This window comes from Mastigoproctus giganteus, chromosome 2 (assembly GCF_048544385.1).
Source record: "Mastigoproctus giganteus isolate SK-2022 chromosome 2, ASM4854438v1, whole genome shotgun sequence".
NCBI lineage: Eukaryota > Metazoa > Arthropoda > Arachnida > Uropygi > Thelyphonidae > Mastigoproctus > Mastigoproctus giganteus.
In genome coordinates, this window is record NC_143576.1 from 240,643,970 (window position 1) to 240,658,406 (window position 14,437).

The 14,437-nt window shown below is 36.6% G+C and overlaps 1 protein-coding gene across 1 annotated transcript in view; it reads left to right on the forward strand.

The window, feature by feature from the left end:
- Nucleotides 1-14,437, forward strand: part of LOC150090304 (protein tyrosine phosphatase domain-containing protein 1-like) — a 79,693-nt gene that overhangs the window by 1,345 nt on the left and 63,911 nt on the right. Inside the window, exon 3 of the mRNA XM_090390255.1 lies at nt 947-1,027. Coding sequence (XP_090246381.1) covers nt 947-1,027 — 81 coding nt within the window. The remainder of the gene's footprint in view (nt 1-946; nt 1,028-14,437) is intronic.

Below are 14,437 nucleotides of genomic sequence, written 5' to 3' on the forward strand. Positions count from 1 at the left end.
CTTTCTTCCTTTCTGTTTACTATTTTTCTTTTCATTCTAGCACTCTCTCTCTCTCTCTCTCTCTCTCTCTTTCTTTCTGCTTCTTTATTTTCCTTTCATTTTCTCTCTCTCTCTCTCTCTGTTCTACCCCTCTTGTTTACCACTTTTCTTTTCATTCTCTCCATCTCTCTCTCTCCCGTTCTTTCTTTCATTCTCTTTCTCTCTTTATTTTATTCATTCTCTCTTTCTATTTCTTTCTCCCTCTGTGTTATCATTTTTCTCCCTTTAATGTTTTTTTTCTGTTTTTCGCTTTTTTTCATTCCAATTTCGCTCTCTGTTTCTCTCTTTCTTTATTTATTTTTTTCTATTTCCCATTTTTATTTCCAATATATCTCTCTTTCTCTTTCCTTCATTATTTCTTTCTGTCTCCTATTTTTTTCTTTTTATTCTCTCTCTCTCTCTCTCTCTCTCTCTCTCTCTCTCTCTCTCTCTCTCTCTCTCTCTCTCTTTCCCTCCAACGTTGCTCAGACTATGAACAATTAACAAAATACATTTGATTAATTTGTACAACGCCCCCAAACACCTTGTCGACAAACTAAAAACTATCAGCATGACCTTCTGAGGATGTTCACATCATTAATTCTATTTTGATAGCAAATTTCTTAATATCTCCAGTACGTTTCGAGATTCATTCATCAGTGATTGATCTACTTCTCCAACTCGTATAAAAAGTTCTTGTTTAAATATGGGGTGTTAGCCAAAAGTTGTGAGGATGGTCTCGTACCAACATTGCCGATAATAACAGTTCCAACTCGAGCTTGGCACTCTTAAAAAGAAACATTTTGCGTCAAATTTTGTTTTAAGTGTGTAAAAACAACTTTAGAAATATATCGTCGCATCTTTTGGGTAACACCTCCTACTGTAACAAAACGCATTGGATTCTTTTAAAACGTCTTCATTCTTATAGGATTACTGAAGACATTATTGCCATGGCCCGACCAAGTACAGAAACTATAGCCAAATTTCAGGTCCTTCACCAACTAAAAGAGTAAGTACCAAATATTTCAATAAACTTCTATATATGCCAAAAAATATTAGTTAATTATTATTTCGATTTAAGAGGAACTTTGCTGTCCATACCTGAGACCGACTAAGTCAGCCACGAAATGGAAAAGGTCATAAACGTTCCACGCATCATTGAAAAGATTCGAACTCAGATCTTTTCCACAAGCATGGAGCATGGAGAGGACGGTGATCATAACCACTGCGCTACTCTCCAGAGTATGTTCTTATTAATACCAACTCGGTGGAAAAAATAGCCATAAAATTCATCCTTTTTTGGTGAGATTCAAAACCAGGTGTTTTCCACACTTTATGGAAGGACAGTGATCGAAACTAGTGCGAGACCAAATGAGAGAGTAATGGTGATTGTGGATTCAACCAGATTTTTATGAGTTTTCTTCGCACGTACTTTGAAATCCTAAAGAAATGTAGGCTAATCATCGCAACATGCAGTATTTATGGATCCTTGTTCAAACGACAGTATGCCTGTATCGAAGAATGTCTAACATCCTTTGTACTTGTACATCGCGTGCGACTGTGACAACAGGCGCTACAGCTTTTCCTAGAAGTGGCACACAATTCACGAAACCAAAACTAAACAAGCGGGTAAGCGAAGACATAGATGCAAATACTTATTATTCAATAGATGGACGATGCTTGCATGTAGATGGGAGGAATGGATATTTTGTCTGTCTATTCAATAGCGAGCCTACACATATCGACAATATACCATGGAGCGCTAATAAATTTTCCTTGTAAACCTACGCACCATGCATGTATTATGAATATTTCAATGTTTCACATTCTGTTTAAATCTACTGACATTTTATCCAACCATGGAGCTAGTTCTTTGATCCCTGTTTCAAAAATTGGTATCGATCTGATAGATGTCACAGTTCTCTTCAATTATTATTTAGAAAATATTTACCTACAAAAGATGTTTCTTCATTGGACAGTAAATGGAACTCAAAATCGATTAATGATATCGAAACCACCAATCAAAGAACATGGAATTCATTGCTTGTGTTAGTCGTAAAAGGAATTAACCATGTTGGCCTACTTCATATCAGTGGTAACGGTGTCGATGATCTTGAAGTGGCAATTGATAAATATTTTGCACTGATACTTATAGGTGAGGAAGTTTTTAAGTTTCTTGGTCCATTATTGTTTCTAATATTAATTAATGATATTGATGTAGATAATTCAAGTTTAATGTCGGTTTGGTGATGACACAAAAGTGGACAGGGGAGTTAATTACATTAATCAGCGTATGGTACTTCAACAAGACATAAATTATTTTGATTGGCTTAGAAATGGCAGCAATACTGAAAAATACGAGGTCTTGCATTGCATCTGGGTGGCCGTAATTCTAGAGTAATATACCATTTCGAATTCAAGATAGTTGATAGCAAAAATTCCTGGACAGCTCATGGGGTTCTGTCAATGATATTTTATAACTCTGTCAGCAAAACAGGGATAATTATTTTATTATATGAAGAAGTGTGTAGACTACATCTTAAATATTGCATAGGCTTGGAGATCCTGTCTTAGGAAGGATGTAGTCGTTGTAGTAGAAGGGGCATTAGCGACTAAGGCCATGTTGCTTCATGTATATTGTCTGTAAATTGCATGTTTTCTGAGGTCGATTTTTTGTTTGCTGGACAAAATAGTTTCCGGGAGAAAAAACTATGCTACCCTCTCCTGAGACCGACTAACTCGGCCACGTTGTGAAAATGGCTCATTAAAAATTCCTCATCTTATCAACAGGACTAGAACTCAAGTCTTTTCCACCCGGTATGTGGAGGACGGTTGATCCTCCCAACTGTGCTACCACGAGGGCAAGGGTGTAGCCTTGTTGGAGAGGATACTGAAAAGAATTACGAGACTGGTTAAGGTCACAAGATGTATTGTTATGAAAAGAGACTTGAACTTTGTAAGTTCAAATGTTTGGAAACTAGGCGTCTGTGGGGTGAACTTGATCGAGTTGTTGAAGGTCGTGAAAGATTCAATCCAAGGTGAGGGCATTTTAACCCTTAATGATGCGATATACAAGACATATTTGAAAGAGATAATTGCTTAAGTAAACTGATTTTTAAGTGAATTTTTTTTAATTTTAATGTTTTGATAGTATTTACTGATTTTATACTCCATATTATGCTTACACTGTAATTTTATATCGTGAAATGTTTTTCGCAATATGAAAAACCCCCAAAAATTCGCTGAAAATGTCCCCTAAAGACGATAATATTCTATACTGGATATTGTATTACTTCTGAAATTTTACCTAAGATTATTATCTCAAATAAACGGACTTTATAAACTTTACATATTTAAAGATTATTTATTTATGAAATTCAATGCAAATCTTGAAATTATAACAATTTTTAGATATTTTTCAGCTATAAATCACAAACGAGACAGTTTTGAAGCAACAAGGTGCATGCGCAGAAAACAAATTCTCTTAAGTGCTGCGCATATTAAAACAGTTGCGTTATGAATAGCTTGTTTTTCGGTAGAAATTTATTAATTCTCTTATTTCAATTTTAATTAAAATCTGGAATAAATAAATAAAATATTATAAAAATTTAAGCGAATATTACTTGTAACGTAATATTCGCTTAAATTGAACAGAATTTATTTTGTATATTATTGGTTAATTAATTAGCAATTAATTTATAAAAAAAACTAATTAGGTATTTGTTTTTCATTTCTGTTAATGATAAAGTGATATTTAATTTTAAATATCGAATGCGCCTGCAATGCAATGGGAACAACCTTTCTTGTTTGGTTTTATAAATATGTATCAATAATTTTTGAAATTCTTTCTAAATAATTTAAAATGGATTAGCACAGCTTATGAAATATAAGCTGTGCTAATCCATTTTAAAGATATATATATTTATATAACTATTATGTACTTACGTACTGTAGAATAAGAGATTACTCATGACCACTTTGTACACGCGTTGGCGTGTACAAAGTGGAATTTTCCAAAGGATGCAGCTGGTCGCCATTTCGTATCACAGTGGTATAAAAAAAAAAAGCATGAGAAAAGTGGCCGTTAAAATGCCAGGCAGTGGCTTATCTGTTCATCAACAGCCAATGCTATGTTTTGTTTTTATTGCTGGTTGTTTACAAACTCTTCAAATAGGTTGGATCCTTGGAGTAACCCAAAAGTTGGTCTTTTCCAGGGGAGTACACAAAATTGAAAAACACGAACAAAGTGATACACACAGAAAAGCAGAAAAGGATTTCTTTCTAAGAAAATTTTGCTTATTCCGTGATCAAACTGTCTTCGCTAATCTTGTGACAGCAGATAAGAAAGAAATAGAAACGAAGGGACTGATTTTAGCAAGTATCATTGATTGATGCAGTTCTGATTTTGGGAAAACAAGGCTTAGCATTTCGTGGTCATCGGGAATGAAGCAAGTTAGAATTTCTAGCAAGAGAATATACCAATGTCCTTGATGACCAAAGTGAAATTATTCAGGAATACTTTTCCATTAGAGCCCTGATGAAAGAGATGATGAGTAGTGAAACAAATTTTGGAGAACTTACCATCACAGCAATGTTTAAATTTATGACTACCAATGATTTGATCTCAAATTATCCAAATGTAACCACACTATATCAAATACTGTATTTTACTCCATATCCATAAGCAGAAAAATCTTTTAGCCGTCTAAAACTGATTAAGAATTACTTACGATCTACTATGACAGAAGAAGACTCTGGGGATTACCGAGCCTGTCCATTGAAAAGGAATTAGCAAGCAAGGTTGACTACAGCAGTGTGGTAGATCATTTCGTGACAATGAAGCCAAGACGCAAGAAATTTCTCTAAGACTCAAGTCTGTAACTTTTAACTGACGATTTGTTCGACTGTATAACATATTACATGCGTTTTGTGAGCCAAGGCTATTTATTTATTTATGTTATTTATTTTTTTGGTGTTGAATGTAACAACAGGGAAATTTCTCAAACAAACATAAACTCATATATATGTATGTGTTTTGTTAGCCTTAACTAAAGCGTATTTTTTGTGTTGAATAAAGCAACATTATATATATTGCATGTTAAATCGATGCGCTTTTGAAAACGCATGTGGTCTTAAAAAAGCGTTGTTCGTGTGAAATGGCTGTGAAATAATCCTTTGATCTTTGTATGGCGCCTACTTTGTCACCTTTTCTCCCCTCAAGGAAAAATCTGGGTACGTCACTGATTAGGTCACCTCTGAGGTGCCTGGTTGCCAAGCTCTGTAGCCCACATAATCTTTCCTCATACAGTCGTCCTACTGCCGATCTCCCTCACCATTCGAGTTGCCCTTATTTGGACCCTTTAAAGAAGCTCGATGTCTTTTTTCAGATTTGATCTCCACACTTGGACACAGTATTCCAAATATGGTATTAAAATTGCCTTATACAGTGGATTGCAAAAATCATCACTAGAACACCATGGGCTTCCCTGGATGTCTACACCATTCAGAAAACCATCTCTTCCCGTATTTTAACTCCATTATTTTTAATTCAACCACACCAAGTGTATAATTTATTTCGGGATTGCTGTTCCCCAAGTGTAAGGAACTTCGTCGATGCCATTTATGAAAATAAGAAACAACAGTTGTACAAGAACTGATCCTTGAGAGACTCCACTCCTGACGTTACGCAAATCTAAAGAATATCCATTAGCCTGCCTTCTGCCCTTCAGCAACCCTGCGATATATCTTAGAATCTTATCAGTAATCATAACCTGTTCAAGCTTATACAGTAAGTTTGAACAGGTTGGGATCTTCCTGAGATGTAACAGGAAAGTAAGGGTAATTGAGCATGAATTCACAAAACACGGCCAAATGTACGAGTGACATTCAGGGAGCTTTTCTTAGGAAGATAAACAGCAACGAATATTCTATAGATGATTCATAAACCTGCCAAAAGCTACCTTATGACTAGTGTGGGAAGCAAAGGTTTCAAATCGTCTATTGTTGAGATATTTGGATGATCAATTAGTGCTTGGAGCCAACTCAATTTTTAATAGGCAAGAACAAGATTTTTTCATGATAATTTTTAAGGGAAGATCCCTGGTGCTCATTGACAAGAAACATTATAACCTATAACTATACAGTTTCAAACTTCCAGTATTTATTTTTAGAGATATTAAAAGCAATCAACAAACTGCTGTTTACAATACCCGGAAAGAAACAGCTTATGGGTACAGTTAATGAGGTGTTACTAACACACCCCACACAAATTGACTACCTCTCCACGTTTTCACGTTTTCAAGAATGTGTACCTAGAGGGTGCGAACTGTCTCCAAATGTCAACGATGATATATCTTGTTGCCACCATAATGACTGCATTAATGTGAACTTGAGCGAAAAGTAGGGCATGACAAATGTCATCAACCACTGAACAAACTTTGCCTCTACGAAGAGTTTCCCTGGTATTGCAAAGCTTTTAAACATTTGACACTAGTGGTAGTGCAACTAGCTGATTAACCTTTTAGAGATACACCACCATAACCAAAAGGTTAATCTGTTATTTAGCCGATGTCTCATCTTATAAATGAATGGTAGATTAACCTTTAAAAAATTAATTAAATAAAATAACATTGCAAAAAGGATGGCATTTGTTTAAAAGTGGTGCGATACCGGTGCAACTCGTTATGAAAGCAAAGTTTATTTTGCTATCAGAATTAAGATTGATAGTCATGGCTTAATCAATTGGGAAGTAGATAATTTGTAATGACTGCACTAATCAAATAACATGACGTGATCCATCCTTAACCATCAGTGGTTTTTGCATGCCACGGGCATTTGATCTTTCGCCAAATATGCTATTTTTTTTGCACATTTATTTGGTGCCAAACTAATTAATACTAATGCCCTCGAGTTGTGTGTTAAGATTACGTAACAGAGGCATATGATGCAAAAAAGCAGGCTTTTGTAGCATCAGCCAAAAAAAAATTCACACATCCATCTCCTTTAAACGTTTGTCCAGTTCCTCCTTGAATTTATTTAAGCTCTCAATTTCCATAACGACAGATGGAAGTTTGTTCCAACAACCAACTATCCTCAGGCTAAGGGCAATTTCTGCACATCTATTCTACAACTGTCTTTCCTTAATTTGATTTATGATCCCTCAGGTTTGTAATCTGAGCAAGCGGAAGTATCCCATCAGCATTGAGCTTGCTCAAACCATTCAAGGCACCTCAGTCAGATCACATCGCAGGTGCCTAGTCTCCATACGCTGCAATTTGTAGAACTTAAGCCTTTCTTGGTAAGAGGACCCCTTCCTTCTCCTCACCAATCTTATAGCACTTCTCTGTATTCGCTGAAGCAACTCTACATCCTTCCTAAAATAAGGCCTCAAGACCTGTACGCAGTACTCAAGGCATGCCCTGACCATTGCCTTATACAAAGGGATAATCACCTCCTTTTCCCTACTAGCAAAATTCCTGTATATCATTGACAACACCCCATGACCAGCTCTGGCAGCCTGTCTGCATTGCTCAGAAAACTTCATATCTGACTGCACAATTACTCCCAGGTCTTTTTCGTTTTCTACCACCCTAAGTGTAGTACCACACAGTTGGTACATTTCTCTGGGGTTACTTCTACCCATATGCAGTACTTTGAATTTGTCAATATTAAATTACAGTTGCCACTTTCAGGCCATCTGCTCAATGTTTCTAGATCCTGTTGCAGTAGCATACTATCATTAACAACCCTGCCAACCTTTGTATCATCTGCATACTTAGACTTTAAGCCTGATAATGTTGAGGGCATTTTAACGCTTAGTCATGTGACATCGACAAAAAGGTATTTTTGAGCAAGACAATTTTTTAACTGTGTATTTTTTTTTTTTATTTGAAAGTTTAGTGTACATTTTGATCTGCAAATTATGATTGCCGTGTAGTTTTATCCTGTGAAATGTTTTTCGCAATATGAAAACCTCCCACACTTTGCTATTCGCTGAAAAATGTCCAAAATAAACTTTAAATGTATAAAGATTATTTATTTATTTATATAACTTTATAAAATTCAAAGCAAATCTTGAAATGTTTGACAATTTTTAAATAGTGGTTAGCTATAAATCACACAAACCAGACATTTCGTATAAACTGTAATTAATTCTTAGACTTGTTCAAAAATTCGGAAGAATGAAGCAACATGGCGGATGCGCAGAAAAGATAAATTCTCCAAGTACTGCGCATATCAAAATGGTTGCTTTATGAAAACGGTAGCTCGTTTTTAGTTAAAAATGAATTAAATATACCAATAATAATTTATTATTATTATTGGAATTCTTATTATTGAATTCTTATTATTGAATTATTATTGAATTGGAATTATTATTATTGAAATTCGTAAAATTATCGTATTTCAATTTTAATTAAAATCTGGAAGAAATATGTAAAATATTATAAAAATTTAATCGAATGTGAAGTGAACAGAATTAATTTCATATATTATCATTTAATTAATTAGCAATTAATTTATAAAAAAACTGATTAGCTATTTATTTTTAATTTCTGCTAACGATAAACTGAAAACATTCATTTAATTTTAAATATCGAATGCTCCTGCAATGCAATGGGAACAACCTTTCTTCTTTGGTTTTATAAATATGTACCAATAAAGTTTTTAAAAAAACTGTAGCCAGGAAGTTCCAATTTTTGTTTTAATAATGATCCCGATATTGTAAGCATTGCTTAAAAGAAAAATAAATATATATGAGATTATTTCTAAGATGAAAATTTCGAATAAAATCTTTGAAACTGTAAATCATGTGCATATGCGTATCAGCCAGTGCAATCACGGCAGGAAATGCGGTACACAAATCTGCAGTAGGGGGGGAACTGGTGTCTTAACCCTCGAAACGAGGTTTAAGACACAAACTTTCTCCCTGGAAGTTGTAAACACTTTATCCCATTAGCCTGTAAGATCCTAGAAATTTGTTGCGACAGGTTGGTGTATAAATGTGGTTGAGGTGGGGTCTTCACTGCGCGGAGCCCTGCGGTTGGTAGCGTGGTCACGGACCTCTAAATCGCATCTATCCAGGGCACTGGTAGGGTCTCCACACTTTGCCAAATCTACCTTAAACTTAGTAATCTCGGTGCGCCTCTCATCCTCAGAACTAGAGTGGGTCCAGTCGCAGGTTATTAGGGTTCGCGCCGTGCCAAGAAGATGGCTGCGTGCATGAGCTCAGATTATCAGCTTTCTGAGCAGGATCGTCAACAGTCGAACCATCGATATCAAGTGGATAAATCTGATTTAACCCCTTTCTTCTAGAGTTTATATAAGTAAAGAAGTCTTTGCTGTTTTTCTTTGCATCCTTTGCCAAAGATGTCTCGTAATCTGCCTTCACTTGCTTAACCTCCTTTGTGACTTCATTACTTAGCTTATATCTTCCATAGGCTTCTGTGTCTCCTGATAATTTATATGCACCCCATGCATTTTTCTTCTCTGCTACGAGTCTCCTTAGTACATCTGACAACCATTTAGGCCTAAACCTTGAACAATATTTCTTAATCAGTAGGAAAAGCCTAGTAGCTTCCACGATCAATTCCTTCAATGCATCCTACTTAGAATTTGCTGTTGGTAACATCATCAGTTGATCCCACTGTACAGAATTTAAAAACTGTCTGAGACCACTGTAGTCACTTTTACTGAAGCAAAAATCCTTTTCCTTACCCCTGATGGTAATTAAATCTTTAAGTAAATCCCACATCAGTACACTGTGATCACTACCACCTAGTGGTTCCTTTATCTACAAATTCTTTATACATCAAGAATCACTGCTGATAATCAGATCAAGAGTGTTACTCCTTCTGGTTGTCCCTCGAACATGCTGATGTAGAAAACAATCCTCCAATAAATCCACAAAAGTGTTACTAGTGTGCGAGTGACCAAAGCACAAGTTCCAGTCAATATCTGAGAAGTTAAAATCGCCCATTATAAGACGCTCTGATTTACTGGTCCACTCTATTTCTCTGCACAATTGCTCGTTGTACTCATGAGAGTCATTAGGCCTATAACACCTATGACCCCAGGGGCTCACATCTGGTGAGTATGGGCTTGGCACACCTAGGGTCCTGAGCTGGATATCATCATTCTTCCCTTTCTTGGTGATTCCCTTCTTCTTCTTCTTCTCTCTCTCTCTCTCTCTCTCTCTCTCTCTCTCTCTCTCTCTCTCTCTCTCTCTCTCTCTCTCTTCTTTCTTTCTCGGGGTAATTCAGATTTTTTTTTTTTTTTTTTGGCTGGTGCAGCATAAGCCACAGGCTTCCTTGCATCATACAGCTAATAATAATAATAATAATAATAATAATAATAATAATAATAATAATAATAATAATAATAATAACACACTCCTACTCTCATTTTCCCTTTCGCAGTGTTTATGTCACACCAAACAGAGTCAACATTGCATTGTACACCCGTGTCAACTGGATGCACTTCCTTATATTTTATTTGTTTCTTAACTAACAGCATAACCCCTCCGCCCTTCCTATCTTCTCTATCCTTCCTGTACACATTGCACTCCCTAAATTCCAATTATGCATCCCTTATATCTGAGTGGCACCACGTCTCTGATATCCCAACAATATCCGTCTTTTATGTCTTGACCAGCACTTAAAATTCATCAAATTTATTTACTATACTTCTAGCATTGATGTACGTGCAATTATACATGCACCTATTGTTATTCTTAGTTACCCTAACACAACCCATGTATAATTGTTTGAAGCACGCGATTTTCACCACTCATAACCACCATAGAATGCACATGATATTCTGTATTTTTACAATAACAACTAAAGAAGGACATCCTCCTTCCGAAAGCTTTTAGTGTTTATTACTTGTTTTTTGTTCCTAACCTGTTTATTAAACGAATTTTAACTCAGCCCGTTTATTCATCTGTTTTTCCCAGTGGTGAAACATTGTTTCTCAATCATGAATCCTGGGTATTTAGGCCTTTTTTATGTATATATAATTGTTATGTACTTATTCACTGAGGAATAGGTGCCCATGATTAGTTCGTACACGTGAGGTTTCCTTGCACCATATAGCAACTTTATAATAATAATAATAATAATAACAAAGTTAAAAGGAATTTTACATAACATTTTCCCAGAAATAAAATGCGTCTTATGGTCTGAAAACTATGGTAAATATTGAAAATAAATATTCCAAACAACTGTATCCATTATGATACGTTTGATAAACCGAAACTTATTGCCTTCTGCTTTTATAGCAACAGGAATCGCCATACCAGGGCATCACGTAACTATCGAGTTGACCTTTGAACGTATTCAAACTGTCATCCTCAACTACATGCGAGGGAAACTTTTTCCATCTAGCAACGATTCGCTCGCTAAAAGAAAACTTTCTACAAATCTAAACCTCAAGCTCTGTAATTTGAACATATGATCCCTAGTTCTCGAATTCCAACTGTCTCGAAATGTCAACGGTGATATATCCTCTTGCCACTGTAATGACTCCATTAATGGGAACTTGAATGGTAAGTAGGTAATTGACAAATGCTATCTCAACCACTGAATAAACTTTGCCTCCACAAAGAGTTTTCCGGTATTGCACTGCTTTTAAACATTTGAAACCAGTGGGTAGTGAAACGAGCAGATCAGCCTTTTAGAGATGCAGAGCCATAACCAAAAGGTTAATCTGTTATTTAGCCGATGGCTCATCTTTTAAATGAATGGAACATTAACCTTTCAAAAAAAAAACAAACAAACTTCGTGATTTCATTTGTTTGAAAGTAGTGCAATACCAGTGCAACTCGTTATGAATTCGAAGTTTGTTCTGCTGTCAGCATTAAGATTGATAGTCGAGACTTGGGAAGTAGATGAATCTGTAATGAATGCCCTAATCGATCAGCATGACGTAATCCATTATTAACCGCCACTGGCTGTTGCATGTCACGTGCATTTGATCTTTTGCTAAATATGCTATAGCACATTTATTTTGCCCCAGACAAATTAATGTGGATTCAGATTATGTATAATAGAAGGGACCTTCAAAGAATCATCCATCGCCCTCGTGGGTAGCACACAGTTGGTAGGATGAGCGTCTTCCCCACCACGAGTGGAAAAGACTTGAGTTCGAGTCCCGTCGATGAGTGAGAAATTTCTGTAGGTCATAAGCTGTATTCAGAAATTTCTATAAAATAAATACAACAGCGACTTAAGACGCGCCAAATCATAAGGCAAAAAAAAAGAGAGAGAGAAATAGAAAAAAAGGAAGAAAAATCTACACATTCTGACCAATAAAGTGCAAAGGAATTTTACATATTTTTTTCCCAGAAAAAAGTGAATCTTACGGTCTGAAAAATACGGTAAACATTGAAAAAATAAAATAAAAGAAAGAAAGAAATATTCCGAAAGTGGGAAAAAAACAGTAGATAAGAAAATACAAATTATATGCTTCTGCAATTGACCTTCCTCCCTCCTCCCATATCCAGTTGACCTTTGAATTTATTCAAACCGTCAGCCTCGACTATCTGAGAGGACAGCTTGTTGCAGCAATCAACGACTCGCTGGCTAAAAGAAAACTTCCTAACATTCAAACCTAAATCTCAATCTCTGTAATTTGAATTTATGACCCCTAGTTCTGGAATTCTTTAGAACGGTGAGGAATCTACCTTCATTCATTTTACTAATCCCTCACATAGCTTTGAAAACTTCAATCAGGTCACCTTTGAGGTGTCTGGTTACCAAGCTCTGTAGCCCACATAATCGGAGTCTTTTCTCATACGGTCGTTTTACTGCCGATCTCACCATTCCAACTGCCCATCTTTGAACTCTTTCAAGAAGCTCAATGTCTTTTTTTCAGATGAGGTCACCATACTTGAACACAGTATTCCAAATGTGGTCTTATAATTGTCTTATACAGTGGGATTATGACCACCCTATCTCTACATGGTAGCGTTTGATAAATCATCGAACGAACACCATGGGCTTTCCTGGCTGTCTACACCCTTCAGAAAACAATACCTGCCCGTATCGTAACCCCCCAGACTCCTAACCTCCTCGACTGTTTTTAATTCAACTCCACCAAGGGTAGAATTTATTTGTTGGTTGCTATTCCCAGAGAGTAAGACCTTGCATTTAACAGCAATAAAACATAGCTGCCACTATTTCTCTGACCATCTTTGAACTCTGTTCAAATCATCCTGAAGAAGCGCTTCTTGCCATTGGTCATTAACGACTCTGCCAAACCTTACGTCATCTGCAACTTCTGACATCACCCCTTCTATCTATTCGTCGATATCATTTATGAAAATGAGAAACAACAGGGGTCCAAGAACCAATCCTTGACAGGTCCTTCTCATGATGTTACGCCTATCTGAAGAACACCTGCTCAACTCATTCAAGGCCTTATACACATGACTCAGATCACCTCGCAGGTGCCTAGTCTCCAGACTCTGCAATTTGCAGTACTTAAGCCATTTTTGGTAAGAGGACCCATTCCTTCCTCTCACCAACCTTATAGCCCTTCTCTGTATTCGCTGAAGAAACTCTAGATCCTTCCTAAAATGAGGCCTCCAGACCTGTACGCAGTACTCAAGGTGTGGCCTGACCATTGCCTTATACAAAGGGATAGTCACCTCCTTTTCACTTCTAGTAAAATTCCTGTATATCATTGACAATACCCCATTACCTGCTCTGGCAGCCTGTCTGCACTGCTGAGAAAACTTCATATCTGACTGCACAATTACCCCTAGGTCTCTTTCATTCTCCACTACCCTGAGTGTAACACCACCCAGTTATTACGTTTCTCTGGGGTTACTTCTACTCATATGCAGTACTTTGCATTTGTCGATGTTAAACTTCAGTTGCCACTTCTCCGCCCATTTGCCCAACTTTCCTAGATCCTGTTGTAGTAGCCCACTACCAGTACTATCATTAACAACCCTGCCAACCTTTGTATCATCTGCATACTTGGACATGAAGCCTGATATATTTTCATCAATATCATTGATAAATGAACAAAGCAACAGTGGGCTGAACACCGAACCCTGGGGGACTCCACTGTACAAAGGGTACTAGGAAAGTTTTGCAATATGACGCAACAATGAACCACAGGAAGCTGCTTGTTGCTGCATGTTGAGACATGTTCATACGTGCATAGTAGCCGCCGCGCCAAGTCGATGGGCTCAGTTATTCATTAGTAGTGAGAGTGTAAAGTGCTTGCGATGGCATCGTGGTCACGAAATGAGATAAGGACAGTTTTGCGGTATAATTTCGTGCGTGGTTTAACCATAGACCAGTGCTTAGAAGAAATGACTCTTGCACTAGATGATGATTGTCCACATCGTACAACGATATTCAGGTGGTATAGAGAATTCCAAAGGGGAAATTTCACTCTGGAGGGAGGATTC